General features: G+C 40.1%; 1 protein-coding gene across 1 annotated transcript in view; it reads left to right on the top strand.

Annotated features, from left to right (window-relative positions):
• PASD1 (PAS domain containing repressor 1) overlaps nt 1-14,875 on the top strand; it is an 86,516-nt gene that overhangs the window by 13,724 nt on the left and 57,917 nt on the right. Inside the window, exons 7-9 of the mRNA XM_051969145.1 lie at nt 320-409; nt 9,164-9,284; nt 11,082-11,192. Of these exons, the coding sequence (XP_051825105.1) occupies nt 320-409; nt 9,164-9,284; nt 11,082-11,192 (322 nt within the window). The remainder of the gene's footprint in view (nt 1-319; nt 410-9,163; nt 9,285-11,081; nt 11,193-14,875) is intronic.

Here is a 14,875-nt window from a genome sequence, read left to right as displayed (position 1 = left end):
ACATATTGTGAGTTTTATTTAGTCTCCAGTCACCTTTCCAACTCCTATTATCTTCCTTCTCTACCCTCTCCAACCTCCCCTTGCTACCACCTAGAACTGGGCCTTGCACATTACCCTGAGTCTCACAGAAGTCTTATGAAGGTACTAGAAACCCTGGGAGGAGAGTGGCCACAGAGCCGGTTTCATGTTCTCGTTCCTTTGCTACAAGAGATAAAGCTAAACGTGATATCGTTGTCCTACTGTGTGGTCACATTGGTTCTCTTTGAGAATGAAGGACAAACAACAACATTTTGGTGGTACTGTTTTCTCTCTTTAATAGGCATTGGATGAGTTTCTGATTGTCCTGACCACCGAGGGAATAATTATTTATATATCTGATAATATCTCTCCTCTGCTGGGCCATTTACCGGTAAGTTATAAAACTCATTTGACCCTTTCTCAGCCTTTTGTTTTGAGTTCTTCATTTTTCTTTTTCTTTTTCTTTTCTTATTTGAAAAAAACAAAGTAAGAAAAAAGGAAAATAAAAAAAGAAATGCAAAGCAAAATAAAACGAAACAAAAAAGAACAACGTCATGTGCTCTGCAGAATATCAGAGAGGATTCAAAATATGTAACAACAGATTACCAAATTGAGAAAGTATGTATATATTAGTAGAAGAAATGATATTCATGAATGGTCATGAATGACCATTTTTTTTCTTCACTTCCTTGCAAATTGTTCTTTGGTTCTCTGCTACTTACTTTATTCTTTCTTTTCCCCTTCCATTCCCCCCACTCCCAAGCAAGCTACATTGAAGAAAAGATATGTTTATGTTTATGTATACATATGTAGATATATACATACATACACACACATGTCTTTCCTATCCTTGCTGCCTCTTTAATTAAATTCTACTCCATAATGTACCTTGCTATTACTTAACTTCCCCCCACACAAAGATCCCTCCTCTGTCTTTTTCCCTAACTTTTTGCTTCCCCATCTGTCCATCCTTCCCTCCTTATTTCTTTATAGATTCTGGAAGGTGCTATATGCTATATAGATAGATAGAGAGAGAGAAAGAGAGAGAGACTGAGAGACTGAGAGAGAGAGAGCTATATGCCATATATGTAGTGTTACCTATTGAACCTATACACACACACACACACACACACACACACACACACACACACACACGTTATATGCATGGTGTATATGTAGTATTACTTATTGAGCCCATTTCCAAGGTGAGTAGGTTTTCAAAACTACGAGTTCTCCTTCCCTCTCTAATGCCTCTGTGTCTATTCTTCCTCTGCATCTCATTTGTTGTTTTTACCTTAACTCTGCAAATCTTTATTTTGAGCTACCCTATTGTTGATGTGAATTTTATATACATACATGTATAAAAACATATATAATTTGTTCATGTTTAAACAGTTTATACATGTTAAGTTTCTTGGAACTGGTCTTTTATATTGGCTCTTATATGTTAAATTTTCTGTTAAGTTCAGGTTTGGTTAATAGAAATCTCCAAGTTTGTTGAATGTCCATTTTCTCTCATTCAGGATTATAGATAATTTTTCTGGATATGATATTTTTGGCAGCAGACCTAATTTTGTTGATTGTCAGTAGATATGATTCCAGGACCTGTGGTCTTTTATTGTAGCTGCTGCTAAGTCTTGTACAATTCTAATCATAGCTCCAGCATATTTGCATTGTTTTTTCTTGTTTCTTGCAAAATTTTCTCTTTGATCTGGGGGTGTCAAAATTCGACAATAACATTTCTGTGCGTTTCCCATACAGGATCTCTTTGAGGTGGTGATTGGCAGATTTTTTCTATTTCTGCTTTCCCCTCATGTTCTGTCACTCCAGGACAGTTTTCTTCGATTAATTCCTGCATTATTGTGTCAAGGTAGTTTTTTTGGTCAGAACAAAATTCTGGCAGTCCAATTATTCTTATATTTTCTCTTCTTGATCTGTTTTCCAGATCTGTTGTTTTTCTTATAAGATGTTTCACATTCTGTTCTATTTTCTCATTCTTTATCATCTATTTTGTTATTTCTTGGTCTCTCATAGCTTCACTGACTTCCCCTTGCCCAATTCTAATTTTCAAAGCATTATTTTCATCTTTGAGACTCCGTACCTTTTTTTCTAGTTTAACTTTTTTTTTTTCCTTCTAGTTTTTGGGATAGTTTTCATTTTTTCTTTAGTTTTTCCTCAATGTCTCTGATTTGATTTTTTAATTCTTTTTTGAGTTCTTCTATAAATTAGAGAATTTAATCTCTAATTATCTAATAATCTCTGGGCAGAGATATTTCACATTACTCTTTGGGATGGAAGTTTTTTTAAATTATTATTTTTTTTTTGCTAAAGTGTTCTCCTCTGAAGATGAATCCTGGCCTTCCCTGTTCCCATAACATGCTTCAGTAGTTGGGTTCTTTCTTCTTTGCCAGTTCATGTTTTAAAATAAGAGGTATTAGTGTAAACATCTCTAACCATGGGGTGGGGAATGGTGCCTCAAGGTTTCCATCATCTCTCCACTCTGACCAGGAATCCCAAACTAAGGAGCTCTTCATTTTTAGCCAGATAAAGCAGATGATGGAGAAGAGAAGGTGCTTAACATAGTTGTATAGTGGGCCCCTGTTCTGACGGGTGATCTCCATTTTGGATGGGTTTGTTTAAGCAATCTGTATAACTGAGCTGGAGCTGGGAAGTAATGAGGCTGGGCAGATTCATCAGTAGTATTTGATGGCAGTTTCTGAAGAGCATCCCGTAACATGTATCATATAACAGCAGCATTGTGGGGACCGGGTAGATCATCCCAAGGGAACTCTTTTGGCAGGGATAATGTTCACGTAGATAAAACGTGCTTGTTAAAACAACTACAACAACAAAGCATCAGTCGCTTTACTTTAGAGCAGGGATTCTTGGGCCCAGGGTTTGTGAATTTTAAAAAACATTTTGATATCTTATCGTAATGTAATTGATTTCTTCTGTAGCCCTATATATTTATTTCATATATTTAAAAACTCAATCCTGGAGGAGGGGAGAGAATCAGAGACTTCCCCTGACTGCCAAAAACATCCGTGACGCCAAGAAAGGTTCAGAATCCCTGCTTTTGGGACACACCTCCCATGGGAAGAGACAATTACTTAAATAATAAAAGACCCAATTTGTTTATTGCCGGGTCATGGCAGCCATTTCCAGGTGCAATTAGCTACTTGTCTTTTTCTATTGAAGGGCAAATTATGTTCTCATTTAGGAACTTAGAGAAGCAATTACATGGCTGAGCACGAATACTGGCGCATGGGCAACAACAGCTGGAAGGGGTAGACGTTCTCTTCAACAAGTGTCTGTAAAAGGGCACATGATCATTATTCTTTTAGTTGCCAGTCCTGGCAGCGTCTGGTTGGCTGGAAGAGCTTCCAGCATGGTGCCTTTGTAGACGCTGCTGGCCTCTCTGCACTGTAGCAGCTTGGCCACCAGCACCTTTAGCCATAGCAACCCAGGAAAGGGAGAGCAGACACATCCTCATAAAAACTGTAAAATATAAACATACCACATTCATGTATAGAAAAACACATTCTTCCTGCAACCCAGCTAATTGGGATGGTGCTTTTAGCCCTAACTGGCTCGAGTCCTCTCGCTGCCTATTCCCTACTCTTGCTTCGGGTTTCTTCCTGACACTTGGCAACTGCTAACTCCAGACTTCAGAGGAATGCTTGGAGTCTCCAATGGCACATCACATCACGAGGGAATGGAATCAAAGACAAATCGGGAGCTGTCTGCACACTTTAAGGCCTGTGAGAACAGCCCCCTTGGACACCCGAAGTGCTTTCCTGCATTTTTCCTTTTCCTAAGAAATGCTGGAATTTCCTCTCTTAGGTTTCCTTTTTGAAGAAGTAGTTTCCATTATTTGAATCCATTTACCCTCATTGGATCCTAAGAACACTTAAAAGAGTTCTAATTTTGCTTTTATCATATTGAGTGAGTATCATGCGAGGTCCTCTTGGATCTACTTCATATGGAACACATGAGCCACAGTAGCTCCATGACAGCCCAAGCCCAAAGGAATACCCAGTCCTTTGTTGGGTCATTTTGGGTACATTTGACCCAGTGGGTTGGTGATGCTATAGTTGACTAAGCCTTGAAAATCCGTTTCACCCAAACGTCTCTATTGGAATGGCGTTTGTCGTGGTCCCTTTACGTCTGGGGTCATACAGACTGAACCTTCAAAAGACTTCCCCTCCCCCCTTCCAGGCACGATCCTGCGCTTGGGGTGCAGTGCCACCAGGTGGCAGTGAGACCCTTGCTAATGTGGTGCAAACTACTAGGCTTAAACCATAAGCACCCTCATCTGAGAAATTAGCATAGTTTTGCCATACCCTATTTCGAAAGTAAAAATATAGTTCCATATTAAAATGACTAAATTTAAACATTGAAGTTGAAAATCATTGGACCATGCAAGCTTTTAAAGGAATGAACCCCTAACTATAATTTAGTACCTTTTCAACCAAGTCTTGTTATCAATTTATCCCTAATTTCCAGACATTGATTGGAATATGTATATATGCATATATATGTGTGTGTGTGTATATATATATATATATATATATATATATATATATATATATATATATATAATTTGATCATTTACCCTCTTTATATTCTTAGGTATTCCAGTTCTTTCCAAGTCACGCATAACTCATTTTCCCCCCTCACAAGTAAGATCTAATTGAATTCTTGCAAATTAATCAAAGGTCAGGCGTTAGTTAATCAACAAACATGTATTAAATCCTCGTGGGATACAAAGGAAGGCAAAAATACAAAAAGTTGGTTCCTGCCCTCAAGGAGCTTATATTTGAATGGGAAAACAGCATGGAAATAGGTTCATACAAGATACCTGCAGAGTTGCAGGGTCATAGAAGAGAGAGGGGAAAGTTCTAGTGACTGAAGCTCTGCAGGAGGTGACACTAAAGTTGAATTTTGAAAGAAGCCTCAGTTGGCAAGAGGTGGAGGGGAGAAGGAAGAACATTCTCAGCATGAGGGACAGCCAGGGCAAACAAAGGCTGAGAGATGGGGAGTGGTGTGGCATGGGTAAGGAGCAGCAAGCGGGCCAGTGTGGTGGGATCATGGGATTGCGGAAGAGAAGACTAGCCAGGGTGTGAAGAGCCTTAACGTTTAACTTTGTATTTGATCCTCGAGCCATTGGAGTGTTGGGAGCAGAGGGCTGATGTGGTCAGACCCCGTACCTCAGGAAAATCACTTGGGTGGCTGAGCGGAGGATACGTTGCAGTAGAGAGAGATCAGAGACAGGAAAACCACCAAGAAGGCTCTTGCATTGTTGTTTGTCATCCTTCTTTCTCAAAGAGGACCCAAATGACATCACTATGTTAGAGTCCTTAGTTTACCTTGAGTAACCCATCTTGTACAGCTCATTTCCTCTAAGGGGGTCACACAACATTGCTTCCATGTGACACAATCTGAAAGGGAGAGAAAAAAAGGTCATACGGGACATCACTATGCTAATAACAGCCTCTCCCCCAATTTGCAGTCTGTAGCAGGCTTTCCCCTAACGCAAGTTTCCCTGACTGCCTACTTTTGGGGAACAAAGGCTCAAGGAAATAAGGCTATTGATTTTTAATTGGCTATAGCTTAAAGACAGATGCAATAAACTCCCTTCACTTGTGAAATTTGTGTTATGACACTCAAAAAGAAACGGGATCATTACAGGGTACATAAGGATCCCTGCAGGCCACACATTGATTTAGAAAACCACTCACTAGTATTGTTTGTATTTTTGTATATTTGGGTTTATTTTGTTAAATCTTTCCCAAGTGCATTTTAATCTGGTTGGGACTGTACTGGTGGCCTGAGTGGTGTTAAGAGCTATGAGGAAATAGGCTCAGCCAGATAATTCATTAGGATCGCTTTTGATTCAGCTGTAGAGTATTTATTGAACACTTCCCCTTCACTTTTTAAGTACTTTCTGGGTCTAAGACACAGTGCTAGGCATGGGGGTAAGACAGATTGAGGTGACACAGGCCCTGTTCTTGAAGAAGCAAGCATATGCAAGTAGATGAATAACGATGACATGAGGAAAAATGGGATTGGTGAGGAAGGACAGAGGAGATATCCATGGGTATTGCTCTGAGCAATTTGAGGAGAGAAAGAAGGTTTTTAGTTCTATGAGGATATAGAGAAGCCAGTCAGAAAAAACAGCCCCATGGTAGTGGTGACTGAATTTTGGACAAGTTGCTTCACATCTCTGGACTTCAGTTTCTTCCTCTGTAAAATAAGAAGTTTGGACTTAGGTGGCCCCCGAGGTCCCTTCCAACTACAGACCCTTGAAACAAGGGAGGTGTTTCGTTGGATTGGAATCGAGGGGAATTCATCCTAGGGACATTGTGCAGTGTGATCCAAAGCATGGATGGGACATGGTACCTTAGGACCCATGGAATGAATCTGATGAAAACTTTGATGATGCTTATAATCTAATGGGTGAAAAGAATAGAGAGATCTGCAGGGCAGAATAGAAATGTCCCAGAGTATTTCTGAACAGTATCTTAACAGGTTTTAAAGGGGTCTCCTAAAGATTGACATTGGAATCTCTTCTCCTCTACAGGGAGAGGCTTCTTTCTAATGCTCTGTTGGGGCAGAGGCCTGATTAGTACCTTTCCTAATGAAGTTCCCATGTCCTGAGAGGGAGAGAACCTCCTAAAAATGTGCCTTTTAGATACTCAGTCTAACTACACATTTCATCAACTAGGGTATGGTTCTTTCTTGGATTATATTCTAGTTTTGATATGACTGGAGCTACCACGTTGCCTATGATGGTCTGCTAAAATTTTGAAGGTCAACTTTTTTAAATGTTTTGTTTCACAAAACTTACTGGATTAGTCTCTTTCTGCCCCTTACTGTTGTTCTAATAAGATAAGACAGAATGCCAACAGAGAAAGGACACCAGGAATTAACTAACGGTTGACCCCCATACCTCTGCCTCTTAGAAGCTTTAGGCTTTCTCTAAGACTCATTCAATTGCTACCTTCTACAGGAGGCCTTTCCCGGATCCCCCAGTTGCTGAAGCCTTATACTCTAAAGCTACCTTCAATAACACTAACAACATTTAGAGAATGCTCTAAGATTTGAAAAGCATCTCACATTTATTTTCTCATTTATCCTCACAACAACCCTGGAAGTGGACATGATTATTATTTTCATTTCACGGATGAGGAAACCGAGGCAGACAATGAGTGGTTATATGACTTGGCCAGGGTCACATGGCTAGGAAGTATCTGAAGTTGAATTCGATCCCTCTTAAACCTCCTGGATGACTTGCATGTACTCTGTTTGTATCCTGGGTACATGTTGACTCCCCAATCATAATATATTGTCCTTCCCAAAGCGATCGGGAAAAATGGAAAAGAACTCACACATATAAAAATATTTATAGCAGCTCTTTTTATGGTGGCAAAGAATTTGAAATTGAGGGAATGCCCATCAATTGGGGAGTGCTGAACAAATTGTTGCATGTGATCGTGACGGAATACTATTTTCCTTTAAGAAATGTTGACTAGGATGCTCTCAGAAAAGCCTGGAAAGATTTACGTGAACTGATACAAAGTGAAGTGAACAGAACCAGGAGAACATTGTACATAGTAACAACAACATTGTGTGACGATCAACTATGATAGACTTAGCTCTTCTCAGTCATATGACGTTCTAAGACAATTCCAAAAGGCTCATGATGGAAAATGCTACTTACATCCAGAGAATGAAACTATGGAATCTGAATGTAGACTGCTCACTTCTTTGTTGTTTTATTCTTTTCTTTCTCGTGATTTCCCCCCTTTGTTCTGATTTTTCTTTCACAACATGACTAATGTGTAACTATGTTTGATATAATTGTGTGTATATATGTGTATATATATATGTGTGTGTGTGTGTGTATATATATATATATATATATATATATATATATATACTGCTTGTTGTCTTGAGGGGGAGAAATTTGGAGCTCAAAATCTTATAAAAATGGGTGCTGAAAACTACCTTTACATGTAATTGGAAAAAATAAGATCCTATTAAGCGGGAAATAATGAATCTTTTTGAATAGAGGCTATTCAGGCTTTTTCTTTGTAACTCTAGCACTTAGTACAGTACTTGGTACATAGTAAGTACTTAATAAGGCTTTGTTGATTCATTGATTGATTGTTAATGTGCCTGCCAATTTACTTGCTGAGAAGTGAGCCAGTGCTTTGGTTAGACACAAATAAATTAGTGAAATCAGGAAACAATTGTCATAGTCCCTATCCCCTTGAGAATCAATACCATCAGGACAGAGTTACTGTGATTATTCTTAAATGAAAATGTTACTTCTCATTCAATTTTCAAAAAATAAAATGATGTATGGGTGGGTATACTATTCGGTATAGAATACCCCTATACAGAAACTGCCCATTTATGTAATCATTTGCAAATTGGAATGGCAGTGCTGCCTTAATAAAGTAAAAAAAAAAAAGCCAACAAATAAGCAAAACAAATATTTTCATCGAGGTCAGAAACACTAATGAAAAGCTATAACATTATTCTTAGAACTCAATAAGGTTACATAATTTTTAAATGTTAATGTTTTTAACCTTGCCTACTAATTCAGGTTTTTATTGCTTTCCCTTTCCCTCACCCCTGAACAAACTTTTTCACCGAGCCAGTCTCGACAACTAAACTAGATGATCTAGTCTGTAGCTGATTAAGGGAGTAGCCGTTCAGTTGAGCTGTTTTTGTACAGCTCCGGTATTCCACTGATATCCTATTGAGGTCAGAAGGCCTCCAGTGAAATGGGTGGGTCTCCCGTGGGGAAATTTTCTGGGAGACATAGACAAGAGGCATAGGAGATGGAGAGATATGGATGAATTGCCTCATTGGGAGGCATCTCCATAGATGCATTGGGATATTGGTGTAACCATCAAGAACTAATGCTGTTTTATTTAAACAACAAATCATCTCGATTTTGGACTCATCGTTAAAACAAATTATTTAGTTCCAAAGGACACTTTGTACATCACTTTCATCTGTGTTTTTAAAAAAACACATTGCCAAGACTTGCATCCTAGTTCTTTTATCAAAGTGTTGCCATTTTCTGTGTTGTAATAAAATATTTACATGACAGAATTTTCTTTTATATTAGTCAGAGCTGGTGCACCAGAATATATTAACCCTTCTCCCCGAGCAAGAGCACAAGGAAGTCTTCAAGGTACTCTCTCCACAGACAATCCTGCCAACCCCTGTCTCTACTGATTTTCTGAATGGTAAGTGTTTTGATTTGAAGGGGAAAGTAGCAGTTAGAGAGAAATAAAAAAAGCAGTGGGAGCCAATACCCATAATGAGCTCATGGCACAAACATTGATCAGAATACTGGCATTAGAGCATCAGCTCCTAACACTGTTATGCCACTTCAAAGGGATGAGGGTCAGAACCGCTCAGGAGTAGTTTATGGGAATATTGTGAAAGTTGCTAAGGGATTAATAGAATGCTTTGTGGTCTTAGAGAAGTGGAGAAAATAAGAATTCCAAGATGGAAGGGGGAATTGGGGAAGGCCAAGGTGCCACGATACCAAATTTGAAACCAATCTATTTCAACCAAAAAGGATTCCGTTCTGAACCCAGAGTGACACCAGCTAAAACTTCACTTAAAAGGCAACAAGCTTTTGGATCCTGAGTGTGCCACTCTGGGAGCTAAGGGATGACGAGGGGACCCGCTGGCTGGCCTAAAACATAAGCAGGGAAGCAGGAAAAAAGTTAACGAGAGAGAAAGAAAGAAAAGAAGAAGGGATGAGGAGGAACATTAAAGGCTCTCACTTGTTCCAGATCCTCTGCTCCCCTTTGCACTTGGGAGTGTGAGTGTGGCTTCTCAGGAGAGCCCTTTCTCCTCGGGGACATTGCTTGCTGGCCATGGAGGCCCAGTGCCAAGCTCATCTTGGGGCGTGAAGGTCACTCTTGGGTGGTTGCAAGTAAAGTTGCTGCCAGGGAAGCACCAGCTGTTCAATTAATCAATCAACAAGCGTTTCTTAAGTGCCTACTATATGCCAGGCACTGTTTGTAGGTGCCGGGGAGACAGATACAAAGAGAGAAGAGACTAGGTGGGAGAGATGTTGTAAAGGGAGAAAGGGCAAGTTTTGGTGAACCTTCCATTCTCACAGGAATCTATAGCACTAGATACCCGAAGCTATTCTAAGGTTTTGGGATCAATAACTGGAAATGCGCTGGGGTTAGTTACAATTATGATTTTGATTGCTACATAAGTAGATACAAGGAGCTGGGATTTCTGAGCTCTAGAATTAATGTAGGGAGCTCCCACTGTGGAATCATCTTCCACCGTCACCCATCTGTAACATAGTAGGGAAATCCTAAGAAGCTGCCTGAGGCACACATTTGGGGGAAATGTCTTACCCAGTGTCTTATCACTGGAGGTGGATTTTGGCCTGGGATTTTCCCGATTCCAAGCCCAGACTCCCCCATCTTGGCTTTTCGTCACTCTGCCATCGTCATCCATCTTAGATATTACAGTTTTCATATAAAAAAGGGACATAATAGAAAGAGCAGTGGTGTGGAAATCAACAAGCCTTTGCTCCCCATTCTGCCGCTTCCTCTGAGATCTTAGGAAAGCTATTTCACTTAGTTGGAGCTTACGAATGGATACGAACTAGATGATCTCCAGGTTTTTTCCAGCACTAAATCTTGGTGATTCCATTATATATTGATTTTCCTGTTCTTATCCTCTCCCCACTTACTTCCTCAGTGATTTAGGTAATTAATGCCCCATAAATCTCTTGATGATGAGGTCAGTTAATGATCACGAAGAATAATCTCTCCCATGTTCACATGGTGCATTGCAGTTTACAAAGCCTTTTCCCAACAGCCCAGTGAATCAGTGGAACAGACACTGCCCCCATTTTATAGACGAGGAGACCGAAAGTGCACTCAAACAGCAACAACTACCTAGACTAGCGCAGAGGGTATCTGCCTATATTGGAAAGAAGCAGATAGGACTTGTCAAGACTGAAAAATAAACTTGTTTTATATATATATATGTATTTTTTTCAACAGAAAAACAAATTGAGTTTTCCTGTCATTTAGCAAGAAGAAGGATGAACCCCAATGAGCCCGTGGTTTATGAATTTGTGAAATTTTTTGTGGATTTTAAATACCTTTCTCATGGTAAGTTCCCTTTTTCTAAAGACAATTCATCCCTTCACTGAGACCTGGCCCTCATGGCTCCTGTGCAGACACAGTTTTGTTTCCCCTTGGGCCTCTTTCCACCCCCCTGCTCTCAGAGACCCTCTCAGATTCAATACAAGCTTCTTAGAGTGTGGTTATTGCATGTCTCAGCAGGAAATAGGTCAGCTCACACCCCCAGGACACAACCAGTACATACCCGATCTCCCATGGTCACCCACATTTCCCCCTCCATAGTAGCAGTACAGAGAGGCTAGTCCTGCTTTCAAATGCTGGCCGGCATCAGGAAGAACTGCATTGGAGCTCATGGTACACTATCTAGGGAAATGTCCGAATGTCCCTCATGGAATCCCACTGTCCCATTGCTAGAGTTCTTCCATTCCCCAGGCAGGCCAGGGTGTGCCCTTCCCAACCTTGTTAAGCAGCAAGTCGGGCCTTGGTCCACTGCCCTGGTGGCAGTGTTTACGCCACAGTCTGGTTTCAGAGCACTGGGCAAGCCATCAATGACAGTTAGCTTGCCGCCACTGGTGTCTTGTAAAAACAGTAAATACTTTTCTTGGCCACAAAGAGAAAGGAACCTCTGTCTCCTTCTACTGGCAGTGTACCAAACGAGCCAGTTTTTGTTTTAGGTCTGATTCTACCTCTGGTTATTATAGGGCTTTTAGTGGCAAATTGTTTTGAAATATGGATTTTTCTCATCAGCCAGTCTTTTCTAGTCTGAGTTCCTCTCAGGAGTTTTCGGCCCACCCTCTGGAAGATGGATTAACCAGTTCAGACCTCTTGCAAATTACCTGTCAAGTGTACTCCGGCTGACTTAGTACTTGGGAAATAACAGTGACTACAAATCACTGGGTTCTGAGTTTAAACTCCATCCTTCTGGATCAGGATAGAGGACTCTTGTGTTAATCATGGCATTTGTCACCGATGGCTGTAGAAGCCGGCCCACTGGTGCCACTGGGGATCATTCGTGCTTGCTGAGGTATCTCACGTGAGCCACAACCATTCATGAGTTATTGGCTCAACCTAATGGTAACGGAACAGCCCAACAGTCTCTTCAACCGGAGCCCAGTCACATTAACTCTTCTTAGTCACGTCCCTATCTATCCGCATTTCCATTAATATCACATTTGCTTTCGCTCTGAATCTGTAGGCTTTTAGGACCAAAGTGGGACATATGCAAGTTTCCTCCCCACTGATGATCCCTGCTCTTCCTCCCTAGTCAGGGTCCTTCTGGGCCTTCCCTTCTTTCAGCTAGCCCAACCTGCCCTCAGATTCCTCATGTGCACTGAAATGCTGTGACTGCCAACAGTTTAAAAAGTGTGACTCTTTGCAGTAGAATCTGGAGTGTGGCTCTTTGCAGTAGGATCTGGAGTGTGGCTCTTTGCAGTAGGATCTGGATTCCAAAAGGGACAAAGGCCTTAAGCTAAAGCTTAGAATTTGCATGGAAATTTAGAATTAGTTGGCGTATTCAAAAGGTGTATTAGGGTCGTCTAAAAGTCTCCACTTTTACTGTAAGCATACTGACCACTAACAAAAAACATGCTACCAGATATACGTAAAGCAAAGGGGAAAAATCCTACTTCGGCCCCCTAGCCCTCAACGAAGAAAAACCAAAGGAATCAGTTGGGAAGGAAACAAGAGGCCCTTGTTCAGAATACCTGCCAGGCAGCTAGCAAGCACTGCCACCTTTTATTCAAGTATCCTTTCTTTTCTTCTTCTCCTTAAAAAATGTTATCTTTACATGTAATCTGCTTTTTTTAAAACAAGTGATCTGCTTTTGCTGATGTTATTTTGCATCCCCTTAATGTGAATCTGTCTTTATATCCTTGTATTTTTCATACTTTTTTGTAGTAAGCCAGTAAATGTATGAGGAGCTTTGTAACTTCAGGCTTGGGACTCTATCCACTGTACCACCTAGCTGCCCTTCATGAACTTAGATGAGAAAAATATTTTGACAATTGTATTTATTTATACTTAGCTTCCTTTCTAATCCTATATATTTTATTTTTGCAATTTAAAGATCTGATTCTTAGAAGGGTTCCCCAGAATAACAAAGGTGAAGAACCCCTTTTCTAATTCTCTATCTATGTCTATATAATCACAAACTATTCTACTATTCTCTAGTTGTTAGATAAGTTATTTCTAATTTTTTGATCTTAGAAAAAGTAGTTATGTGAATTTATCTATAGCTAAGCCCTTTCCTCTCCTCCCTTATGATGTTTTGGTGGATAAGAATATTAGCAGGGGAGTCATTGGGTCAAAACATATGATAAGTTCTGTGCCCAATTCCATGTTGAGTGTCAGAAACTCCAAAATTTTCACTCCATTGGCTATTTCCCCATAGTCCCATCAGCACTGGACTTTATCACCTTTTGAAAAAAATGTTTTTTTTTTCCAATTCTAGTGAGTGAAAGTAATATCGTTAATCGGTCATTTAACATTTGTTCAGCTCCTTTTATGTGCCAGGCACTGTCTTAAGAGCTTTGAAGATACAAAGAGAGGTGAAATGATGACAAACAACAAAATAAACACACACACACACACACACACACACACACACACACACACACACACACAAATCCTTTCTCAAAGACCTAATAGTCTAATGAGAGAGACAACATGCAAAAACCTACTCACAAACGACATACACAGAGAGGTTAACTTGAGGGTAACTTGAGAGGGAAGGGACTAAGATTAAGAGGGATTAGAAGAGGCTTCTTTTAGAAAATGGGACTTGAAGGAATCTGGGGAAGCAAGGAGGAAGACTATTCCAGGTATAGGGGAGCAGCCAGTGAAAATGCTCAGTTGGGAGATCTAGCTTTCAAGGAGCAACACGGAGACCAAGGTCACTGGATCAGAAAATATGCAGACTGATAGAAAGGTGTAAAAAGACTGGGAAGGTAGGAAAGGACAGGTTTAGGAAGTACTTTAAAAAACAAAGCTTCTTTAAAGTTTGTGTTGAAGCGCTTCTTTCTCTGTTTCTGTTCCAGTCATTTTGAAGCTCATAAGTCTCTTATATGTCTTGAAATGTCAGCATTCAAACATTTTCTACATTTGGTCATTATTGAAAAGGCTCTTTCTATTTATATCAGTATCTTCTGATTTTTGGTTGAGGCATATTAAAATGCAGATGATTTTATGGATTAATCATCATCTATTAGATCCACTAATTTGGGGGAGGTTGACCATGTTAGATGTTTTAGGTATACAGTTGTGTCAGCTATAAATCTAAATCATTTATTTTGATTCCCAATGGTTATTCCTTTTTTGGTGCCTCCTGGCTAAACTACCTAAAACTGTGTTCAGGAGTGTTGAGAGTGGCCATTCCTATTAACACCTGATTTTAATGGAAATATTTTTAGTGTTTCTCCATCAGATTGAGTATCACTTAACTTTTACCTCAATTTTCTTTGCAATCTTCCCCTTTCTCAACTGGTCCCTCGACAAGTGGAGGAACTTCCTCCTTGGGGTCCTCCTCTCTTTATTAATGTCTCCTTCACTGGGACCTCCATTTTGGAAATGACTCCAGGAATGCTTCCCCTTACGCCAGCTCTCTAGAATCCTCATTTTCTTCAACTGTTTCGTTGCCATCCTAAGAAACATCCAACCTGGGGTCCTTTTTTCTCATCAATGATCCCACAGGATACAACTCCTGCTTTACCTCA

This window comes from Antechinus flavipes, chromosome X (assembly GCF_016432865.1).
Source record: "Antechinus flavipes isolate AdamAnt ecotype Samford, QLD, Australia chromosome X, AdamAnt_v2, whole genome shotgun sequence".
NCBI classification, from domain to species: Eukaryota; Metazoa; Chordata; class Mammalia; order Dasyuromorphia; family Dasyuridae; genus Antechinus; species Antechinus flavipes.
Note: the sequence above shows the minus strand (reverse complement) of the source record. Positions and strands in the feature narration are given on the sequence as shown.